This window comes from Oryctolagus cuniculus, chromosome 15 (genome assembly GCF_051225735.1).
Source record: "Oryctolagus cuniculus isolate XC-2025 breed Fujian yellow rabbit chromosome 15, ASM5122573v1, whole genome shotgun sequence".
Lineage (NCBI taxonomy): Eukaryota > Metazoa > Chordata > Mammalia > Lagomorpha > Leporidae > Oryctolagus > Oryctolagus cuniculus.
In genome coordinates this window covers 61,432,803-61,457,359 of record NC_142881.1, presented here as the reverse complement: position 1 = coordinate 61,457,359, position 24,557 = coordinate 61,432,803, and the positions used below count along the sequence as shown (strand labels likewise).

General features: G+C 50.5%; 1 protein-coding gene across 1 annotated transcript in view; it reads right to left on the bottom strand.

Moving 5' to 3' along the window:
* MACROH2A2 (macroH2A.2 histone) overlaps nt 1-24,330 on the bottom strand; it is a 44,155-nt gene extending 19,825 nt beyond the window's left edge. The window contains exons 1-2 of the mRNA XM_002718440.6: nt 24,173-24,330; nt 7,332-7,562 (exon numbers count right to left, since the gene is read on the bottom strand). Coding sequence (XP_002718486.1) covers nt 7,332-7,503 — 172 coding nt within the window. The 5' untranslated portion in view covers nt 7,504-7,562; nt 24,173-24,330. The remainder of the gene's footprint in view (nt 1-7,331; nt 7,563-24,172) is intronic.
* Between the last annotated feature and the right edge of the window lie 227 nt (nt 24,331-24,557).

Here is a 24,557-nt window from a genome sequence, read left to right as displayed (position 1 = left end):
GAACCAGTGGATGGAGGAGCCCCCCCGCCCCCCATTATTCTGCCTTTAAATAAATAAATAAACCCTGGATTCTAGGCTCTAGCATTTTTTTTTAATTTGACAGATAGAGAGAAAGGTCTTCCTTCTGTTGGTTCACCCCCCAAATGGCCGCCACGGCCAGAGCTTCACCAATCTGAAGCCAGGAGCCAGGTGCTTCCTCCTGGTCTCCCATGGGGTGCAGGGCCCAAGCACTTGGGCCATCCTCCACTGCCCTCCCGGGCCACAGCAAAGAGCCGGACCGGAAGAGGAGCAACTGGGACTAGAACCCGGCGCCCATTTGGGATGCCGGCATTGCAGGTGGAGGATTAACCAAGAGAGCCATGGTGTCGGCCCCTGGCATTTTTTCTTTAAAGAGAAGAACGTATTGACACAACAGAGACTGTGGAGCACATAATTTGTGTATTTTTGGATGTTCAGTCTGGACATCCTTGGACAGGGACATCACTATTTAAATGGCTGAAATCATGTTACTCATCATTAGTGGTTCAAATGTTATTGTGACAAGTATATTCTCAGGAATCACAAAAGTCTGCTACACTCGTGAGTGATTTTATCGATCCTGGGGCCCAAAGAGTCCTTACATTGGCAATCAATAGGAAAACAAGATTCACACAGCACAACTTGGCTTCACTGCCAATTCTGCAGGACGATTGTGATTCTGCTGAGTGCTCTGGACGCCTGTGAGGTCCACAGACTCCTACAGCACGGCCGAGCTCCTGGCAGTCACACCGCCACCACAGCAGCCACGTGGAACACAGCTGAGCGGCTGCTCCCACACAGGCACGACTCCCTTAGCCAAAGGCATGCCCGGGTCTTCTCCTTCTGTACACAACCTAGACAACACTGGGCACTCCAGCCCGAGGAAGATAGGAAATACCACCTTCAGTGAACGGCTGGGACCGGGACACGGAGTGGCCCTTCCTCCATGGCTCAGTCTCCTTGCCCGACCCTGTGTGGTGGTGCCCTGTGCTCTCCTTGGGCTCTGCAATCTCCTGGGGGAAAACCCACCCAGCCACAGCTCCAGCTTCAACACACAGGCCCCTGCTCTAGTCCTGCCAGGATGCCACCTGGACAGGGGCCCTGCAGGAAAACGAAACCCAGCACGTCTCCAGTCATTCCCCACACCTCCTTCTCCAGTGCATCTGGGACCCGGCAGCTCCACCCACACATAGCCCCTACCACAAGAGGCTTCCTTCTCCCTCTGCTCACCTGCCCCTAGCCCCTCACGGCCAGCCTCCTCAATCTTACTCACCTGTGCCCCACTGGGTGCCATTACTGGGTTCAGGCTGGCCTCTCTTCTAGCCCAGGTGATATGATGGCTGGCCACGTGGTTTCCCTGTCCCCAGTTTTACCCTCCTCCAGATCCGTGCCTTCATATGCTGGCCCACATGCACCTTACGCAAAGTAAAACAAAGACGCCCCTTCCCTAACGCGCTTTACTGCCCTTGGTTTTGTTCATGCAAGGCCCTTTATTAACATCTGCTGGAAATAAATTCTCATAATAAATATATCATTGCAGTCTATGGTGGGAATGAGACACCACTTTTTTTTTAGAGACTTATTTACTTCCTTGAAGGCAGTTACACAGACAGAGACGGGGAGAGAGAGAGAGAGATATCTTCCATCTGTTCACTCCCCAAATGGCCGCAATGGCAGGGTCCGGGCCAGGCCAGTCAGGAGCCTTGAACTCCACCCAGGTCTCCTACAGGGGTGCAGGGGCCCAAGCGTTTGGGCCATCCTAAGCTGCCTTCCCAGGCATATAAGAAGGGAGCTGTATCAGAAGCAAAGCAGCTGAACCCGAACCAGGGCTCCAGTTTAGGATGCTGGAGTCGCAGGCGGAGGCTTAACTAGCCGCGCCTCAACACCGGCCCCACGAGGCGCTCTTACATGTGTGTCCTCGGGCGGTGTAAGCCCCGTGCAACCATATACTTGCTCACGGCAGCCACAGTGATTTTTTCAAAATACACACGTAATAAATGAAAACCGTTAGATAAGAAAATGCGTGGAGAGACCCAATTGACCTGGTATAACTCGGCAGTAAGTTAAAATTCAGCTGAGTTGGCATTCTTGCGCTGTCTCTTTAAGTGCCGGCTTGATACGCCCACCTTCCCAGGATGCACCTATCACATCCGGGATCAGGCGCATGCTCAGACACCACCCATTGGTAGCTCTGATGTGGCGGGGGTGGGCTCATCCCATTCGTTATAAAGAGAGGTGGCAGGTGGGTGAGAGGACTCTCCCGCAGGCCGGTGGTGTCGGTCGTTGTTTGGAGGACCGTGGTTTTTCTTCTCTCATTCACGAGCAAGTCTGGCTCACTTATGTTTCGGATTTCTCTGTGGGCAGCCCACACCTGCATGTGAATGTGTGTTTACTCGTTCACTGCTAAATAAAGCCTGTTTGTATTTGCACTCAATACCTGCTTCCCAGTTAGTCTATTTAAAGATTTATATATTTATTTGAAAGAGGCACAGAGAGGCAGAAGCAGAGGAGACGTCTTCCATCCGCTGGTTCACTCCCCAAATGGCCGCAACGGCCAGGGCTAGGCCAGACAGACCGAAGCCAGGCACTTCTTCCGGGTCTCCCATGTGGGTGTAGAGGCCCAAGGACCTGAGCCATCTTCTGCTTTCCCAGGCCATCAGAGAGCTGGATCAGAAGTGGAGCAGCTGGGACTTGAACCGGCACCCACATGGGATACTGGCTACGCCACAGCGCTGGCTTCGGGATGTGGGCATCTTAACTATTACACTACATGCCTGCCCCTGAGGCTGATAAGTTGGCCAACACTAGCAGAATTCTACACATCAAGGAACTGAAGTATGGATATGCTGAATATTCTGGGATACTTACACAGGTTCAAATCCATGGAACATTCTAGAGTAGTTGATTATGCATTCTTTGCTGGATTGTTCAACCTCTGCCATTAAGGTGGGACTAGAGACATTGTATGTCTCTAACAGCAACAGGATGTGTGCACCTGGGACCAGCCAGGCAGCCCGCCTGGGGAAGTCAGGCACAGCCACGCTGCCCTCGCCCCTGGGGCTGCTGGAAGTGGGTGCCACTGCGGGTCTGTCCCCTCCCCTGCCAGCCTGCGTCTCAGCGACCTGGAGAGAGGACTTCAGAAACCAGACATGAATCTGAGGAGGGGCTCCTCCAGCCAGAGGAGGCCCACCGAGAGTGGCCGCCGGGCTCCCAGGACCACAGCAGGAGGGACCAGTTCACGCGGGGTGGAGAGCACTGTCTGCGAGATTCAGGTAGGAGCAAGGCGTGCCATACTCAGTGTTGTCTCCTGAGGGCCACCTGGGAGCGGCTGCGCCTGTGACGTGCCGACGTCCCACAGGGGACCCTGGTGTGAGCCTGTGTCCCGGCAGCCTCTCCCCTCTGGGTGCTGGAAGAGGTGCCTGCCTGTGTGGGGTCAGAGCTCCGGCCAGCTCTGGAGCCCCCAGGAACCCAGCTTCCCTGGCATCTCCCTGTGTCCAGCCCCTCTCTCCGCCGCAGGGGCTGCCTCTTGTCGGTGCCAGGAATGCTTTCAGTAGTTGGGTGAGCACCAACGACCCGTTTCAGACTAAGTGTTTTTAGTTTTTAATCGTGATAAAATATACAGAACATAAATTTTTGCTGTATTTAAAGTCCAATTCAGCCAATTCAGTGGCATCAGCTCCCCATTCTTCTTCCTTCCAGCCGCCGGTAGCCATCTCTCTGCTTTCTGTCTAGGTACTTGATGCTCCAGGTACTTCCTGTAGTGGAATCGTACTCCATGGTCTTTCATCCGCACGGTGCTGTGGTCTGCATTGCGGTTTTGATCCTTCTTGTGGTGGAGTAACTTGGCGTCCCATTGTGTGGGCAGGGTACAGTCCTGTGCAGATGGACACTTGCAATCTGCCTTTCGGCTGCTGTGGGTAATGCTGCTGCAGGTGTTGTGGTACGGCTGTCTGCTTGAGTCCCTGCTTCAATTCTAAGGCTGTCTGACTGCTAGGTGATGGGTGGCTCTAATGTTGAGCTTTTTTGGAACTAGCTTGTTTTCCTTAGTGAGCGCGCTGTTTTACAACTTCTGGGGCTGGGTCAAACTGAAGCCAGCAGCTGGGAACTCAATCCAGGTCTCCCATGTGGGAGGCAGCAACCAACTACTGGGGTCCTCACCCTGGCGTGCCAGGCTCTGCATTCGCAGGAAGCTGGAATCAGGGTGCGGAGCTGGGACTTGAACCCAGGCACTCTGATCTGGGCTGTGGTGTCCCAAGCAGCATCTTGACTGCAATGCCAAATGGCTGCTCCCAGGATAGATTTTTTTTTTTTTTTTTTTTTTTTACAGATAGAGTTAGACAGTGAGAGAGACAGAGAGAAAGGTCTTCCTTCTGTTGGTTCATCCCCCAAATGGCTGCTATGGCCAGAGCTACGCTGATCCGAAGCCAGGAGCCAGGTGCTTCCTCCTGGTCTCCCATGCAGGTGCAGGGCCCAAGCACTTGGGCCATCCTCCACTGCCTTCCCGGGCCACAGCAGAGAGCTGGACTGGAAGAGGAACAGCCGGGACAGGACCGGTGCCCATATGGGATGCCGGCGCCGCAGGCAGAGGATTAACCAAGTGAGCCACAGTGCCAGCCCCAGGATAGAGGTGTTTTTTTTTTTTTGACAGAGTGGACAGTGAGAGAGAGAGACAGAGAGAAAGGTCTTCCTTTGCCGTTGGCCGTTGGTTCACCCTCCAATGGCCGCCGCGGCCTGCGCTGCGGCCGGCGCACCGTGCTGATCCGAAGGCAGGAGCTTCTCCTGGTCTCCCATGGGGTGCAGGGCCCAAGCACTTGGGCCATCCTCCACTGCCTTCCCGGGCCACAGCAGAGAGCTGGCCTGGAAGAGGGGCAACCAGGACAGAATCCGGCGCCCGGACTGGGACTAGAACCTGGTGTGCCGGCGCTGCAAGGAGGAGGATTAGCCTACTGAGCCGCGGCGCCGGCCCAGGATAGAGTTTTAGATACATCAAATACAGAGGATGACAAACAAAACCAGTGTCCTCGGAATACAGTTTTCTCAGTTGTTTAAACGATATCCACATGCTTCCTCACCAGCGTGTTGAGTGATAGGATCTAGTGACAACGCTGATAACCACGTGATTGAAGAGCTCCCACCCTGTGGGTCCTAGGCCACACCTCCCCCTCCTCAACCCAATGTGGTTTGGCTCTGACTGCCACATTGTCCTTACCCAGGTCACCATGACCTTGAGGGGCCAGGTTTATTGTCTTTGATTTTTGCCTGAGTGGCCCATTAGGGCTGCTGGCTCCCCTGCCCTTCCCTGGGCTCCTATGGTGTTGCTTGCTCACACCTCCCCCTCAGCCTCTGGCAGTCTCTTTGCCCCTTTTCTGCTGTACTTGTCCCATGAACCTGGGTACCTGGTGCTGCTTGGGCAGGCCCTGGGCCCTGCAGTCTCGTGGCCATGCTCTCTCTCTAGGGGACCTTCCTCACTTTCATGGCATCTGGTGCCCAGCCCTTCCGCTCCCTCCTGGGCTCCTGACACACCTGAGGTCTCCACTCAGCTGCAGCAGTGGCTGTGTGATGGCAGTCACTCACGTGCTTGGCTGAGCCAGGCTCTCTCCGTGCAGCTTTATGGAATCCTCACAAGGATACCGCCCGTAGTACAGCACTGTGCCTAGCGGGTCACAGCTTGCTCTTTCATAAAACTGTTTTATTTTCATTTTATCTGAGAACAGATCTTTCATTTGTTGGCTCGCTCCCAAAATGCCTGCAGCAGCAGGTGCTGGTTCAGGCTGAAGCCAGGAACTGGGAACTCCATCCAGGTTCCCTACGTAAGTGGCAGGAACCCAAGTACTTGAGCCACTGCCAGCTGCCTCCCGTGGTCAGCATTGGCAGGAAGCTGGATCAGAAGCAGAGGAGCTGGGAATTGACCAGGCACTCCGATATGGAATGTGGGTGTCCCATGGGGTGACTTACCCACAAACACTCTGATGTGGAATGTGGGCGTCCCATGGGGTGACTTACCCACAAACACTCCGATATGGAATGTGGGCGTCCCATGGGGTGACTTACCCACAAACACCTGCCCCAAGAGATGGCTTTTGAGGCAGAGACAGGAGAGCTGAGGAACCTGGGGTCAGAAGCTGGGGCCGCTGTGCCACACCTGCAGGGGTTTTCACCCTGCAGTTCAGGGCCTCAGTTTCCCAGGACAGTTTGAGGAGGATGCTTTCTAATCCAGTGGACTTCCCAGGGAACTTAATCTTGTCGTTTGGGTAATTTGTTAATGTTAAGCAATGTTAGCTGTTATTGCTCATGGTTAAAATGACCCTACAGGCCGGCGCCGCGGCTCAATAGGCTAATCCTCTGCCTGTGGCGCTGGCACCCCAGGTTCTAGTCCCGGTCGGGGCACCGGATTCTGTCCCTGTTGCCCCTCTTCCAGGCCAGCTCTCTGCTGTGACCTGGGAGTGCAGTGGAGGATGGCCCAAGTGCTTGGGCCCTGCACCTGCATGGGAGACCAGGAGAAGCACCCGGCTCCTGGCTTCGGATCAGCGCGGTGCGTTGGCTGCAGCGTGCGGGCCACGGCAGCCATTGGGGGTGAACCAATGGTAAAGGGAGACCTTTCTCTCTATCTCTCTCTCTCACTGTCCACTCTGTCAAAAAAAAAAAAAAAAATTGATCCTACAAGAAACAAACCATATTTACTTGTGTATCTCATACTCTCTCTCTCACACACACAGACTAGTCTCCCCTAATCTGCAGTGTTGCTGCAGTTTTCAGTTACCATGGGGGTTCACCAAGGTCATATTAAAAGGAAAATTCCAGAAATAGAGTTTTAAATTGTGTGCCATTCTGGGTAGCAGGAGGAAATCTTGGCACCAGCCTGCCCTGTCCCTCCTGGGATATGACCAGTCCCTTTGTTGAGTGTATCCACACTGTATATGCTACCCACCCACCGTTATCAGACGGACTGTTGTGGTATCACAGGGCTTATTTTATTCAATAAAAGCCCCAAAGCACACAGTAATGATGCTGGCCGTTTAAACTTGTTAAACTGCTTCCTTTAAGTAGAAATGTGTAAGGTCCTTGACTTAAAAAGGAAAGAAAATCAAATGCTGAGGTTGTTAAGGTCCACAGTAAGAAATCTAGGAATACAACTCCCCCTAGCCCTGACAGCAAAACACAGCTAGGCTAGAGAGCTCCTAGGTGGTGGGTCCTCTGCCTTCTACTGGTCCTTCCCGCACCCTCCTCCCTCTCCTGAAGCCTCTGGGAGTTGGCTTGGCCTCGCAGGCCAGGTGAGAGCCGTCACCACACACAGGCGGGCGGGTTTGCCTTACCTGCCAGGTACTCGATGACAGCCGCCATGTAGACGGGAGCCCCCACGCTGATCCGGTACTTGAAAGTCCCTTTCTTCAGGTAGCGCATCAGCCTCCCCACCGGGAAGATGACGCCTGCCCTGGCTGAACGGGACAGCTTGGACATCTTCTTCTTCCCGCTCCGGCCCGACATCTTGCCTCAGTTTCCCTCTCAGCTTGCTGACACCGTGGCCTCCCGGCACTAACACAATGCTGAAAAGGAAAGAAGGCGGGGTTGAGGCAGGGTGGCTGCAAATACCCGGGACTCAGCAGTATGGCCTCTGGGTGCTGGGGTGATGCACCTGACTGCAACCGCAGGGTGCTGCACGCAGGAGCTGGGCGTGGGCAGGCCCACCTGCAAACATCCCTTCCCCATCAAGCCAGCCCAGCCTTGAGAGGACCAGTTCATGAAAACTGTCGCTGGAGAGTGGCCTGAGAATGTGGCAAGAAGTATGGCGGAAGAGGATGTCCATGAGTGCGCGGTTAATAGGAAATAGATGCAATGCTGGGATTTAGTTCATCTGATGAGCATCAGTGTAGAACTCAATTCCCTAAAGCATCCGACAGTGCCATTATGATGGAGTTTTGTATTAAAAACTACAGAATTAGCCACAAACTGCATTCTCAACACTCATTTATCTCCCAGGTGAATGATGCAAGTTTGGGACATTTTATTACATACATCAAATACACTGTTTTCAAATGCTCCTATGTACTTACCACTCTGTTTTTGTGTGTGTGGTTTTGCCCCCAAATGGTGCAGACATTTATCAAAGTTGGGTTTAAGCGTGAGTAGAGGTTTAGCGTAGACGCTAAGAGACCACATCCCTCACTGACTTCCCTGGCTCCAGCTCCTGACTCCAGCTTCCTGCCAGTGCAGACCCTGGGAGGCAGAGGTGATGCTCAAGCAATTGGGTCCCTGCCACCCGTGTGGAGCCCTGGGTTGAGTCCCTAGCTCCCAGCTCTTGTCCCTGGCCACTGCGGCCATTTGGAAAGTGATCCAGCAGATGGGAGCTCCCTCTTTCTGTCTCTCTGCCAATCTGTCTCTGTTGATATCTCAGACTCGTAAATGGAAAAAAAAAATTAAGTACATGCAAAGATAGTCTCAGAATGCTCTTTCTGGTAGTAAGACGCAGAGATAGAATAATATCACCGTGTTTAGAACGTCCACGTTTTCCATGCTCGTGTTGAGGTGGCTTACTCTCTTAAATCCACCTGCGGATGTGCTGCCTTTGAGGAAGCCACTAACTGCTAATTAGTTTATTCATCAGTAGAAGGGGACTTCAAAAATTTGTGGAAAATGTTATTAAAAGGTGTTTATTTTGGTGCAAAAATTTTTGAAATCCACAGTCTTTTTCATAATAAATGTTTTAAATGAATTTTTAAATGAAAAAAACTACGCATGGATTTAAAAATTTGTTTTGCACCAAAGGGACTTTTTGAGGTGTCTGGTGTGGAACACCTGTCCCTGGGGACAGGTGCAGCAAGGTTGAGTGGCCCTGTCCTCACACAGCACCTGTTTGCTAGCTGGGTGCTGGTGCTCAGAATGGAGGTGGTTCTTGGTAGAGTGGACAGAGCTGGGACCAGAGCCGAGGCCTAGGCACGGTCCCACTTCTGCATAACCAGTTACCCGAGCTCCACGTCATTTCTCCGGCCTCTGGCCTCATCTGCGAAACAGGGGAGGTGGCTAATTGATTCTTAAGGTCCTTCGGCCTTAATCACACTGATTTTCCTGAAATGCACTTTCAAACGGTTTTGGAAAAGAAGCTTAGTCTCTTTAAAAAGTCAGTTCTAAAGAGTTAAGAGCCTGCACAGGTTCACAAAGATGTATTAGTGACTCCACTAAGCCAATTATGTGCTTTTTCCAGTACTGTTAAGTAGGGGGGGAGGGGGATTAGTAAGTCTGGTTGCCAAGGAAACCACATGAAAAGCCCATCACTGGGTGGACATGCCCGGTGGATATGGTGTGTGGTGGATAAGGTCATGATCTCTCCCTACCATCCTCCCACTGGGGAAGATGCACAAGGACCAGTGTCATGAGGGCCAGAACGTCCCCTACACGCACACGCGTGCCCATACACAAACAGCCAGAGAGCGACTGGGCGGCAGGATAAAGCCGCCTGGGCCCTCTCCCAGTGAAGCCACGGGGAGTCACAAGTTGTCCTAAGAATTGGAAATTCAGACGTGTGGCAGAAGAAAAGTGACTTCAGGGCAGTGGTCCTGCGGAGAAAGTGCTGAGGAAGGAAATCAAGGCCGGAAGTAGATGTAGGGATCACCCTAGGAGTGCTTTATCACAAGAGTCCCTGTGGCTTCTGGGCTTCCTTCCTGCTGAGGGCCTTGGCTGGGGCTGGGGAATGCAGCTCCAGGTGAGACCCACTGACCTTTGGGTGTTCTTGAGCAGGCCTGGTGAGCTGTAAGCAGCCAGAGTCATGGCCGTCAGAATACCCACACCCAGGAATCCCCAGAGGATTCCAGGTCCCATTTATGGAGTCCACAGATGGAGGAAAGTGCTGGGCCTCCCCAGCCCTGGGAGAAGACCCTGCTCTCCAAGACCACCCCCGCCCCATGCCTGTGCTGGACTCCACCGAGTTAGGAGAAATTATAACTCCAACTTTCTTCTTTCCTTGAACTCCACTCACTCTTGGGAAGAAAGGAGTTAAAAACTTGACAGGATTTTATCCACATCCTGTGAATCTGAGTGTTGAGAAAAGAAACATCTCAACAGGAAAATTTGTTTCCATCCCGCTAATACCTAAATGTTTACATGTATTTACCTTCTGTTCTGAAACAGTTTTGCTCTGATTAGGGCTGCAGTATGAGCACATTATGTCTGTTTACATGTTTGAAGAAAGTGTGGCTGGAGGATACACTTAGCACCTCACACACACCACAGAAGGCCCTGGGGACAGCATGGCTCTATGCAGTGGCTGTGTCCTCCAGGTGACATGTGGGACCCTTGAGGAACCTGAAACCCAGATCTGCAAAGATTCAGGGTTAGCGAATCAGAGAGCTCTAAGCTCAATGGCCCTGGGGGACAGGAACTAAACTGCAAACTCAGGGAAGCAGGGCAGCTGTGCCCTCTCACACACAGGGGCCCCTGTGGCCAGAGGAGCACCACTTGTGGGCGTGCAGAGGAACAGGGAGTGTTCTGACTCTGTTGTTTTAGGATTTATTTCTAGGATCAGGTTTCAAGCCCATAAAGACACTGATGAGTTAGATTTTATAGATAACACAGGGTAAATATTAAATTACAGCACTGACTCAGACATGGGCAATAAACTCACACCAGCCTATTCAAATAACTACTGTATTTCACTGGTTTTATGATGTACTTTTTTTAAAAAAAACATTTTACTGTCTCTAGAAATTGGTATGCATTTTGCCATCACTGACACCTTGCATTCAATGAAAGATAACATTTATGGGGTATTTATTATTGAACAAGAAATCACATTACATGGTATGGAACTTCCATGACCCTGGTCCTCAAATATTTTCCAACAGAGCTGCATTAGAAAATAAATATACCATAATAATGGTAGTAATAAACCATAATGAAGTTTCAAAGAGATCTGAGAGCCATGGTTCCCAAACTATGCACCAGGGCACCCTGGGGCACACCTGCAGGAGTGGTTAAGCTTTCAAGGCAAGTACAATGATGCTTGGCCTCTGCTGGACCCGCACTCCCAGCTCACGCTGGCTCACAGTTTCAGTGGTAGATTGCATGCACTACATTCTTCTTGATGAGGCCTTATCTTTGCAAAGCTGGGTTTTTGGGAGTTGCTGTGATTAAAAGCAAGCTGTGGGTGAAAATCAATATGGGACAGAAAATGAGAGTGGCAGTGTCCAATCTGATTGAAGAACTTACGTAGTGCCCAGCAGGTGCACACATCTTAGTTGTAATTCATTGTGAAGATTTGAGGATGGCATACAAATATTCTCTTCAATTCGTGTGTACTGTTTTTTCAAATGGCCAGCACATGTTTAGCCATAAATACTTCTGAAGTTGCTCGGACCTTTAATAAATGGAACTCACGTTTCTTCTGGCCTGTGGCAGAGAGGAGACGTGGCCGAGACACTGAGGACTCTGAACTGACAAGGTTCAGGAATATTTGTGTTGGGCCTGCCCCCATTAAGCTTGAACATATAGTCTTGCTCAAGATCCCCTTGAAGCAAGGAAAAGAGGAGATAAAGAAGCTGTTTTAGACATCTGAGATTATTTTACCTTTAAATCTAAGTAATATTTGCACATTGTAAGTAAAGGTAAAATTGTTTCTGGACGAGTCAGTGTTGAAAATTTACCCCTTCTTTCTCCTCCAGGCTCACTTGCAGAGGTGACCACATGTGACAAGTCTGCATTTTGTATTTCTCCTTCCTTTTTTTTTTTTTTTTTTTTTTACAGGCAGAGTGGACAGTGAGAGAGACAGACAGAGAGAAAGGTCTTCCTTTTGCCGTTGGTTCACCCTCCAATGGCCGCCGCGGCCGGCGCGCTGCAGCCGGCGCACCGTGCTGATCCGATGGCAGGAGCCAGGAGCCAGGTGCTTTTCCTGGTCTCCCATGGGGTGCAGGGCCCAAGCACTTGGGCCATCCTCCACTGCACTCCCTGGCCACAGCAGAGGGCTGGCCTGGAAGAGGGGCAACCGGGACAGAATCCGGCGCCCCGACCGGGACTAGAACTTGGTGTGCCGGCACCGCTAGGTGGAGGATTAGCCTAGTGAGCCGCGGCGCCGGCCTCTCCTTCCTTTTCTGATTGTTGACAGTTATATGTTCACTTTAGTTTCCTCCTCCAGTTGCCTTGGCAACTTTAAATCACAAATCTCAGGCGCTGTTTCCGACTCCTCCAGTTTGGGCATCACCTCTCACACTGCCCTCTCGTAGGATGAGGATGAGAGTGCAGATCTTTCTCTGGTGCTCTGCTCCCTGCCTTGCCTGCCTAGTTTCATCTGTCTACTTCCCATTGTCTCGGTTCATAACATTTTACATTTTTTGCATCATCACCACATTTTATTTTTAGGTTTATTTTATTTTATTTTTTAAAATGTGTTGAGACTTGTATAGCAGCATATTCTTTTTTTTTTTTTTTAAGATTTATTCATTTATTTGAAAGAAAGAGTTACAGAGAGGCAGAGATAGAGTGAGGTCTTCTATCTGCCGGTTCACTCCCTAAAAGGCCGCAACACCTTGAGATGGGCTGATCCAAAGCCAGGAGCCAGGAGCTTCTTCCAGTCTCCCATGTGGGTGCAGGGCCCAAGGACTTGGGCCATCTTCTGTTGCTTTCCCAGGCCACAGCAGAGAGCTGGATGGGAAGTGGAACAGCTGGTTCTTGAATCGGCGCCCATATGGGATGCAGGCATTTTAGATGGCGGCTTTACCCACTATGTCACAGTGCCGGCCCCTCTAGGTTTATTTTGAAACTGAAATGCCAACATGCAGCGTTTGGGTGATGAAGACTTTGTACCTGTTGTTCCCAGCAGAATACCGAGGGGGTGCTAGTGGCACATTTCCTTCTCTGTGGTCCCGCACTAGGAGCCTTGTGTCCCAGCATCAAGAATGGGATCTGTTTGCTTTGGAAACATGACGTTCAAAATTATCTCTACTTTACTTGGCAGCACCTTCAGATGCTATGTTTTGTGTATGGTTTCCCCTCCGGCCTGAGAGGTTGCCAGCTCTGCTGTCCAGTGGCTGGAACACGAATGGGTGGATACTGAACTGCTCTCCGGATGGCGTTAGGTTCCTGCAGGCCACTGGTCATGCTTTGATCAACCGATCAACACGCAGCCTTGTCATGCCTGTGTTTCTGTTTAAAGGCATCTTATGGGGTATACATGCTTGGTTCATTTAACACTGAACTCACGGCCGACAGCACTGTAGCTCATGCCTGAACAACGCTTCTTTAACACCCGTGATGTCTCCATATGGTGCATCTCACCCTTGCCCTGAGGAACACCGGGCAGTGCCTCATTATGCTTGTGAGCCATTTTATTTATTTTTATTTTTATTTATTTTTTTTTATTTTTTATTTTTTTTTTTTTGACAGGCAGAGTGGACAGTGAGAGAGAGAGAGACAGAGAGAAAGGTCTTCCTTCCTTCCGCGCTGATCCGATGGCAGGAGCCAGGAGCCAGGTGCTTTTCCTGGTCTCCCATGGGATGCAGGGCCCAAGCACTTGGGCCATCCTCCACTGCACTCCCGGGCCACAGCAGAGGGCTGGCCTGGAAGAGGGGCAACCGGGACAGAATCCGGCGCCCCGACCGGGACTAGAACCCGGTGTGCCGGCGCCGCAAGGCGGAGGATTAGCCTAGTGAGCCGCGGCACCGGCCTTGTGAGCCATTTTAAACAGCAAACACCAACAAAAACATAAAAAAATCACAGCACGCCAAGGACTGCGAAAAGCATTCCTGTTGCTGGTGTGAGAGCTGAAGCAGGAAGGCCTCGTTCACCTCTTAGGAATGTGCACATGGGGAGACTGACACTCCTTGAAGCTCTGTGCGTGTCTTTGAGTGACCACCAGTAGTCCATGAGTATTGGTTTTGGGGTTACAAATACATTGTAGCCAGTAGGAAATCATGCAGATACAGAACCGGCGGATAATGAGGAGGGACTGCACTTTTCTTTGTTCTTGTTGAACAAGGGAAAGTGTGCCTGTATCATACCCTCCGAATCACTCAGCTTCTCAATTATGTTGTTCTTTGCAGGGGTCCTGTTCGAGGACATTGTCCCTGGATCCCTCTGACCTCCTCCAATTTGGGGCAGAAGTTGTCCTCGCCAGGGGTCATCCCGGGACCTGTCTCCTGCTCATACTCAATCCCATGCTCCTCCTTTCTTGGTTGTCTCTTGGTCTGTTTGTATCCGCATCATGCAACTCCAGAAACAGTACAGGGAAGTAAACTTCGTTTTCTTACACAAACAGAATTGTATTTTTTTGAAGATTTTTTTTATTTGAAAGGCAGAGTTACAGAGAGGGAGGGAGAGATGGAGATCGTTCATCTGCTGGTTCACCCCCCAGATGGCTGCAATAGCTAGGGCTGGGCCGGGCTGAAGCCAGGAGCCAAGAGCTTCATCTGGGTCTCCCATGTGGCTGCAGTGGCCCAGCAAGTCCCACTGCCCATATGGGATGGCGGCATCGCAGGCAGTGGCTTAAGCCGCTGCATCACAATTCTGGCCCCTACAGAACGTGTGAATGGGGTGATTTTGGATTATCATTCAGTAGGGTATGTAATTTTTAGCCTTAGAATTGTTTTGCTTTAGCATTTTGAAGTCATCAATCTCTCTCCTCCCTCTTCATTTTGCTCAGCACTTGGCAGTAAACTGCTCAGTTTGGAGACTCAGGTCTTCCTAGTGCAGGGCTGTTTTCCTGTTAAGTGTAGGATTATTTTTCCCCCAGCCCCTTTATTTCTCCCATCCTTCCTTTTACTTGTCTCTTACTGGGATGTTTGTAAGCCCGGTGTTGATCTCTTGGTGTGTTCCTCCAGGTCTCTTACTTTTTTCTTCTATCTTTTACATTTTCCTCAGTGTATAATTTTGGTAATAATAATTTCAGTTCCCAAGAGCTCTAAGAGTGCTTTCTTGTTCTCTAATTGTTCATTTTCCATAGCATACTGTTTTTCATTATTTTTTTTAACCGCACCTTGTCTTCAAATCTTTCGGAAACTAATTAGAATGTGTTAAAGTTATCTTCTCCCTAAATTATTTCACCCAGGCAGATGTTCTAATGATTGATTTTCATCTTTCTCTTTCATGTTGGCTTTGCTTAAATGCCTGGTGATCTTAGGTTCTGCATCCGTATTTCAGAATGAAAGACAACACTGATTATTACGGGCAGCTAGACGTATCTGCCAGTCGAAAGAAGCACGTGTGCTCAGTCCATCATTTTGAACTGGAAATCGAAAGTGTCATTGTAATTTAACATCTTAACAGCCTCATTTGCAGATCTGCCTAAAAATGAGTATGCTGATAAGGAGAAATTGCTCAACTATTTTGTAATTGAGCGATAATGTCATGTTAAAAAATTAAGATCACTTTCATCTCCAGGTGAGTCGTTGGAAATGAACTGATCTTGAGATAATTGAAGAGTATACAATTTTGTATCAAGACAAAATATAATTTGAATGCAATTCATTATGCCTGTGTTTGCACGACTGTAGCCTATGGGATTCCCTAAACAATATTTAAAATTACACTGTTATCCTAGAAGGGAGGAGAAGAAAATAGGGAAAAATCCTAAGCATTTGTCCTTATTGTATAAACTGGTTGTGGTGAGAAACAGAAAATTTTATTTATACCCACCAACTGCTTTCATAAAAAGACAAAATTGTCTGGTTTCTTGAGACCAAATTTTCTTTTATTTCAAACAAACTGGTAAAGAGCTGATGAAGATGAACCATTCTTATGGTTTTACTCAGGCAACTTCTTGGCATTATTTTTTTGTAAACTGATGAGAACCAGGACAAACCATCCGCCAAGGAGCAGCATGGGCCATTAGCAACCTGCAGTCCTCATGGAAGTGACCCTGTCCTCTACAGTCAAGCTTCTGCAAAGAGGCTTTTAAAAATAATCATGTGATGATCAATAATCAATAATCACAGGCCAGTGTGTCACAGGTGAGGTTTTGTCAAGTTGGTTCGAGCATTGAGAATGACAAGACAGCTTCTTTTGAAATCATTCTCTTCAGAAGTATACAAATCAAAGTACTTTCAAATATATTAGATTTTTGCAACTAGAAAAATAGAGATCTTATGGCTTTTTGATGCTAGAAATGGATTTTTCTAAAAGTTTAAAGACAGTTTTCTGAAATGTTCATGAACATGAGAGTCAGTGCCATCTGCTAATGGATTCCTGTACTGTTTTAAAACTGCCGAAAATTAATCAATTTGTTCAGGTTTTGCCTCTATATTTCCCTGATCTGTGGTATTGTGCTTTAGAATAGCTTATATTGTAAATATTTATGAAAGTGGAGTAGTTATTGCAAGGAAGCATCTTCCTCCTGTCAGTTTAAACCGATCCTTTGGGAGAATAAAATGAGATGAAATAAAAGTAGGTGGGAATAAGGGAATTCGATATAGACATTAACTATTTGTAGAAATATATTTTAAACAGTATAAAAAATCTTGGAGACAGCCTCACATCTAATAGAATTCTCATATATTTTGGTGTGTAACCCTAAGTACTATATTAAAATAATAATAGTTTGTTAGCATGATTTTGTAGCTGTAAAAGCCATTTTCAGTAATACTAGCTAAATCACTTGCTCTATTACACTTCCATTTATGAACTCCAAGGGCAAATCATTATTGCACAAGTAATACTTTCCAAACCATTTTCTTCCAAGGCCACCTTAAAGTGAATGAGAATAGTCAATAATTTTATCGTCATATATATGTTAAAGCACATTAGCAATTTATAATGTAAAGAGCTATATCAAATGCAATTTCATCAAAATGACACACAGATCAAATTAACCAAATTAACCAACCATGAATGTTAGAACCACGCATTAATCCAATTTATTTAAATTACACTATCGGCTAACAGATCATTCCCCTTTTTAAACAGTATTTCAAGTCGTAGCGTGGATTTGAAGCTCAGCTGCCAGCGCGTTCTCTGTAATTCAGAGGCAGGGAGCGTGTGGCTGTCTCAGGTGTCCTAGCAGTGCTGGGAGAGCTGGTGGGGGCCCGTGTGGGGTGGACTCAGGGTATCTGCTGCCACTGCGGGACTTGGTACCTCTGTAACACGTTGTGCTGTATTTGAGGTTTTTTTTTTTTTCTTCTTCAAGTTTGTTTGTTTATTTGAAAGGCAGAGAAGAGAGAGGGAGGGAGGGAGAGAGAGACAGACAGACAGACAGACAGACCGGGGTGTGTGTGTTTGGGGGGAGGGAAAGACAGGGGAAATGTCTTTAAAATTGCCTGCAACAGCTAGAACTGGGCCATTCTGACCTCCTCTGTGGGTGGCAGGGACCCAAGTGCTTGAGCCACCGCCCGTTGCCTCCCAGAGTGTGCATAAGCAAGAGGCTGGATGGGAAGCAGAGGAGGGACGCAGCTTAACTCATTGCACCGCAGCAGCTGCCCCAGCTGTGGTTTGTTTAAAGAGGGAAAAGCAGACGTAGCAGGTATAAAGTTTGTTCATGTTTGCCTCATACCACTTTCTACTACAAGTATGTTGGCCTCCTATGGTCAGAGCTCAATGAAAATTGAGTAACAATACTTTGTTTTCTCTGAATCTCAGCTAGCAATGCATGCCAGAACCAAGGCAGCTGGAGCACAGCCCTGTTTGCTCCCTCAATCTAGCTGTCCGTGGAGGACAAAACAAAAACAAAACCCTCACGGTGTCTGGCCTTCCACTCCTTGAGGACTGACAGACGGAACAGCGGGAAAACTGTCCTTCATCTGAGTCTCGGGTTCCAGTTAGCAGCACAGCTAGTTGTTGTAAGCAGGGACCTGGCTCTGTGCGAGCCAGGATGAGCCCCTCAGGTGGGAGTGGGGGTTGGGGTGAGTGTTCCAGGACAGACGGCAGGTGGGCTGCGGCCTGTGGCGCCACCCGACCCAGGGCTTCTAGAGACATCCATGTTTTCTAGGCAGACAGGGTCAGTTGTCTGCAGACTGAGCTCTAAGTAGAGGCAGCCACTCCGGAAGCCCCCTCTGTCCCTCCCTTCCCCTGCCTGTGCCCCCCATGTCTATTTTCCTTACTGTCAGTCCTCAGCCAGTGGCTGCCATGCTGTGGGGACCAGTAGCTGGGGGCTTCTGCTCCAGTGTTCTCGACAGGAAGTGTGGCTCCCTGGTTATGCATGCGTTGGTTCCCGTGGATGTAACCGCCCAATCCTCATGGTGGCAGAATGGAAGGGGTAGGGGACTGAGGGGTCCTAGGTTCTACCTGGGCACCTGTGGCCCTTGGGCAAACCAGCAGACTTCTCAGAACGCCCTTTTGGCTTGAACAAAATTTACAAGAGCTCCAGGCTACAGAACAGATGGAGGGGAACTGTGCTGGTTGGAGTGGAGAGGGGCCTGGAGACCCGAGGGCTTGGTCCCCGCCTTTCCTGCCCTGGGCTCTGGGGAGCTCCACCTGAGAACCACCCACCCCCTGGTCTCCGAGGTCCTCCCCAGGCTGTAAGGACACTGCTGTTCCATGGAGATGCTCAACACGCGCCACCTTCCCACCGCCTCTGCCGCTCACCTTCACAGAGGTCAACAGCCAGGAAGAGTAGGTCACTTCTAGAGCTCTTCCCTCTGCATCACCCCGTCATCACCCACGATACTCACAGAAGAGAGCTGCACCTGAAAAGTCCGCTTTGTTTGTTTCTTAGGGCTGCCTTTTCCCTGCCCCCAGACAAGATCTCTGTGATGTCTGCACGAGGTTCAGATTCAGTTGAGTGGCAGTGGGGGAGGGGGCGGCACTTGGATCCATGATCACATCACTAAGTGATGGATGTGGAAGCCTGTGAATGACCATGACCTTGAAGTTTATGTTGTCTATCAGATGCGCCATTAGACTTTGCCTCTCTGTAGCCCACCAACACCATTTAATTGTAATGGTTTTAGTGAGCAGTGAAGGCAGCTCAAAATGTAAATTATATAACTCTGTATATATATATACCTTTGGTAGGGTCAGCCTAGTAAACAGAGGGCCTGGGTTCCAGGATGTTTGATTTTTATCTTATATTTTTGTCCTGTTGTCAGGGAAACACCCCATATTTAGGCATCTAAACTGTATCATTAGGACTGCCTCTCATATCCAGAGACAACTCCCAAATCTTTGGTCAGACCATGTCTTGTAATTTGGGGTTAAAGAATATGGGCACCGTAGCCAACTCTTCGGAGTTCACAGAGTCAGTGGGAGTCGGTGCCCTGCTGGTGCGTGCTGCATATTTCCAGACCCATTTCTGTCAAGGCACGGGAATTCTGACTTGAATTACTCACTCCATCCTAAGTTCAAATTGGCAGTGCCAGTCAAATGAATCGGGCAAAGTATGATGGATGGTGCGACGGATAAATGAACAGCCAGGGCTTCAGAGAAACTACCAAATTTATCTTACTTAATATTTTGTGACAAGACTGTTCAAAGTACAGTGTTATGTGGCTCAATCTGATGCTCTTTATCTGGCATTTGTGATAGGGCAGGTAAAATAGCGATGCAAATAAGGAGTTCTTAAAATAAAATTTGTGTCCACTCATATGAAATGTGCACAGTCTCCAAAGCGTTGGGAGTGCAGTGGCTGCTTGTCTGTGCACAGGGCCACAAGCAGCCAGGTTGCCCAGAGCGGAGGCCCTCTGGGCATGTTCTTAACTCTCTGTAAGATGGGGATCATAGTGGCACCTACTCCTGGGCTGTTGTCAAAATTAAATGACTTAATAACACATAAAGTGTTTGAGACAGTATCTGACAGGTAGTAGACATTTAACTATTACGATTCTTCCACAGAAGAAGCCATCAAGGAGAACTTGGCGGAACACAGTCCGATACTTTGCCGAGCATACTTCTTTTTATCCCTCCATTTCAAGCTCAACTCTTGTGAGCCCACAGCGATGAAAGTTTTGTGGATGAAAATGCGAGGCTTAGCACTCAGCAGCATCTCCCTCTCTCCCCTACGGATCTTAGGAGCGGGTGCAAAGAGGTGCTAATGGAATTTGAACCTTATGCAGACTGAACACATGTAATCCACCGGGAACCCTCAGGACAGTGAACACTTTTGTTTCTCCTGAGGCTGAGCACCTTTGGATAGCTCCTGGTCTAATTAAATATATTCTCCCAATTCCATCTGCCTCGGAATTTACAATCACCACAGTGTTGGAATCACACACACTCATTAAATCATAATCTAAGAATGAAAGGGACTTGAGTAATTAGAAACATTTCATAACTACCCACTACTAATTTTTAAAGGCTATTGAAATATGGCTTTTAAAAATGTTTGATTTGAAAGGGAGACAGAGAGGTATCTTCACCTGCTGGCTCACTCTCCAAATGCCTGCGACAGGACAGGCTGAAACCAGAAGCCTGGGGGCCCTAGGTGCAGTAGGTTAATCCTCCGCCTGTGGCGCCGGCATCCCTTATGGGCGCCAGTTCTAGTCCCAGCTGGCCCTCTTCCAATCCAGCTCTCTGCTGTGGCCTGGAAAAGCAGTAGAAGATGGCCCAAGTCCTTGGGCCCCTGCACCTGTGTGGGAGATCCAGAAGAAGCTCCTTTCTTCTGGCTTTGGATCGGCACAGCTCCGGCCATTGCAGCCATCTGGGGAATGAACCATCTGAAGGAAGACCTCTCTCTTTGTCTCTCCCTCTCACTGTCTGTAATTCTAGCTCTCAAATAAATAAAATCTGAAAGAAAGAAGGAAAGAATCCAGGAGCCTGGAACTCTATCTGGGTCTCTCAAGTGGGTGGAAAGGACCCAAATACTTGGGCCATTGCCTTCTGCCTCCTGGGTTCATTAGCAGGAAGCAGGATTAGAAGAGGAGCAGCCAGGACTTAAACCAGGCACTCCTATGTGGGATGCAGGTTTCCCAAGTAGCGGTTAACCCACTGCACCACAGTTTAAATATATGGTCATTGTAGCTAATGGATTATTACCTCCTAAAACACATCTCTTCCTCCAGCCTAATTCCTAACATCCCACTGTGTACCCAAGAGAAAAACATTCCCCATCCTCAAGGCTTATAAATTTGTTCCTTTTAAAAATACCACCTTCCGGCATGATTATGAGAACTTGTTTCTTCTCTACTAGCTCATTTTTCTTTCCTTTCTTCTGAATAGCTAATTGGAGATATTCACAGAATCACAGTGGTAGAAGTTGTGCGTGGCGTTAGTTCATCCTTCAGGCAGATCTTGGGGGGTGGGGGGGCAGGCCAGGGCTCTCACCTTGCAGGGGATTTACAAAATGATGTTGGAGAAAGAGAGGGGCTAGCTGGAGCCCAGATTCCACCTCACAGGTCCGGTCTGCCTGGTCCTCTTGTGCCTTCTGCATCGGAACCCCGCTCGGTTCTCTCCGAGTCCTGGCCTACTCCCCCTTTAAACATTGCTGTGGTATGTACTTGTTACTCACATTATACGTTCCCAACCACCTTTACATGATTAATTTATATTTCCTGCCCACTTTTTATGCATTTCTACTTATGGAAATTTAGAGTTTTGATTTTACATCAATAGTACATACACTATGCATTGTTCTGCAATCTGCCTTTTTTTTTTTTTTTACAAATGAATAGTATGTTGGTATATAAAGATTTGCTTCATTCTTTTCAACTGCTGCCTAATATTCCAAGAGATGGATGTTTTGAAGTTAAGCTAGCCATTCCTTATGGATGGCTGTTAGGTTGTTTTGAATTTCAGAAATACCAAAATTCTGCCCAAGCACTGGTTACACAGGCTGAGCAAGTGTGTGCTTGTTTCTGTAGGAGACAGAGCAGGACATGGAACCCTGGGTTACAGGAGATGCACATTGTTCATTTAGTAGTGCCAAGCCCCTTGCTCATTGACGCCATCAACTTTCACACCCAACAGCAGCAGACAGAAGCACCTGTTTGCCCACTGGCTTGCCAGTGTCACTTTTTACCTTGGTCTACCTGCAGGTAGAGTTTATTTCCTTTGCCTGGAGATGTAAGACCTGTTTGCGGCTCTTCCCCCATCCAGAGGTGTTTATGAATCAGTGCTCAATAAATGTTTCTTGGATGACCTCCACCTATATGTTCTTTGTGTGTGTTTGTGCCATATGCACTTTTAAAAAGCAGTAACCAAGACTCTGTCTGACTAACGTGGATGTTACTTCTTCAGAATAAAAATCAATCAGAAGGTTGGCTGAGTTTCTGTGCAGGCTCCCCACATGCCTGCCCCTGAACAAGTCACGTTAACTTTCACTGAAAGTTGCCTAAGACAGCATTTGCCTCCTGCTTTGCTGGCAGGAGGCAGTGGAAACAGACTGGCTGTCTCAGACAGAGCTAGCAGGGTGTCCCACCCACTGGGAGACTACAGACCAAAGGCCCTCACAAGCTTGGGAATGCGACACAAGATGGACCCAGCAGGGGGTAGGGTCAGAACCTGGCTTGGGGGGCACTCTGGTCCAGACTTTGGAAATAGGGGAACCATTAACAGTGTCTCAAGCCAGGCAATGAAGGGTGCAGGTGAGCAGAAGTGCATCAAGGCAGGCAAAGTGGGAGGAGGGGAGCAGTGGGCGGTTTCATGTGTAGTCAGGACACAGGATAGGAAAGGGGCATGATGGGGTTCGGGATGGATGTTGCCACAGGCCGGGGCCTACGTTTAATTACACGATAGTCTCGGTTTAAGGTAGTTCTCAAAGCCGTGAGCTCCCTACCGACTCTCGGAGCCCTGAACGTTTCCTTGGAAGTTTCCTGAGAACTTTCCGTTAAGGACGAACACGCCGAGAACCGCGTGTGCTGAGGCATCACAAAGGCAGCTGCATGCCTGCTCTGGGGTCTCCTTTTGTCTCACCCACTGAGCCGCTTCAGCAGCCGCACTGGACGGAGGACAGACGGACTGACCCTCCTGCGGGCCTCCGGGTCCCCATTGCCTCCAAGGTGCACGAGGCTGTTCTCCCGCGGGAGGCACCCTGACAGCCCGGCGACGGGGGCCATGCCCACGGTGCCCCCGGGAGCTTGCGGGCACCCGCTCTGGTCTCCCAGCACTTTTCTTCTAGCCCAAACCCACGGCCACGAATCAGTACTAGCAGAGGCTCACCGTGGCCCATTTCACCCCAGGGACAATGGGCGGGCACTTGGGGCGCCCGTGCCCCCCTGGCCATTGTTGCAAGGAACAAAGAGGGCAGGAACTGAGAGCGCCCCCACGAGGAGAGGCGGAGAAAGACAGCCGCGGGCTCGACGCGGGAGGCTGCGGGGCCGGGCCGGGGTGCGCCGGGATAGCGGGCCCGGAGCCCGGGAGGCAGGGCTGGTCCCTGGCGCCCGGCGCTGCCCTCGCCCGCGCCGCAGCCACTTTACTTTTATTTCCTTTTCACCTTATAGTATTATGATTGTTTTTTCCCGCGCAAAGCGGAAAGCCGGGACTGCCCAGGCGAGCCGCGGAGGGGCCGCCATTTCCCGGCGAAGGCGCAGCGCGCGTCTGCACCGGGCGCCCCGGAAAGGGAACCGGAGGGGAGTGCCCAGCCCCGCGCCCTCCTCCGCGCCGGCCCCTGGGGCGCACGCCCGCCCGCCCGCGGCGTCTGTGGCCGCGCAGCAACCCCCAGCCCTCGCCCCCGCCGCTGGGCGTCCCCGGCCTGACCTTCGCCGGCGCCGCCCGCTCCGCGGACCCCGGTGCCTTCCCTCCGCCCGGCGCCTCCGCGCCCGCTCCATTGTCAGCCTGGAGTAGCTGGTGCACAGCCCGGACACCCTTGGAGGCTCCCGGGCGGCCCTCCCCGGGCTCCCGCGGCCCCCGGTGCAGACCCCATACCTCCTCCCAGGCTCTCTGGGCGGCTGGGCGCCTCCCTCCTCCCTCCTGCGCCCCAAACTCCGCATCCCCAGCAACCCGAAGCGCCTTCCAGATTCAGCCGCGCCCGGGGCCCACCGCTGGACCCCGCATCCCTGCTCCCGCCCGCCCTCATTGCCCGAGGCGCCCTGGGCCCCTGGCCGGCCGCAGGAATTGAACCGCTTCCTTGGCAACCCCCTTTATTTCCCGAGGAAGCAAGTTGGGCAGCTCGATTTATTCATCATCTTTTTTTTTTTTTTTTTTTTTTTTTTTTTTTTGCAAGGGGTGGGTGGGCTGCCGGGGGTGCGCCCGCAGGGGCTGCGGCGAGGGGCAGCGGTGGCCCTCTCGGGCCCCCGCACTACCCAGGCGGCGCGTTTTGTCTCCAGACCCCGGAGCCCCCGAAACAACAATGCCATCGCCATGGCGGGCTCACCTGGTGCTGCGCCGCCTGCTCCGCGCGCCCCTCCCCGGGCACAGGTTCGGCCCGCGCGGTGCCGGTGCCGGGCAGGACTCTTTGCCTTTCTTTGGGTTTTATCTGTGCGTGTCAATGGCGGCAACGGCAGTTCTCTGGGCCGCGGATAGTAGCGGGGGGAGGAGGAGGAGGGAGAAGGGATTGCTCCTTCTCCACATAACCACCTCTAGGAGGAGTCGCTCAGCCTCATCCCCCGCCAGCCCAGGCGCCGCGACGGGTCCGCGGCTCTCGGCGGGGCTGGATGAGCTATTGTCCTGTAGGAGCGTTCACCGCGACACCACGCAGCCCCCGCACCTGGCCACGGAGGCCCTGTGGTCGTCTGCCGGCGTGTCCTGCCAGCCAGACC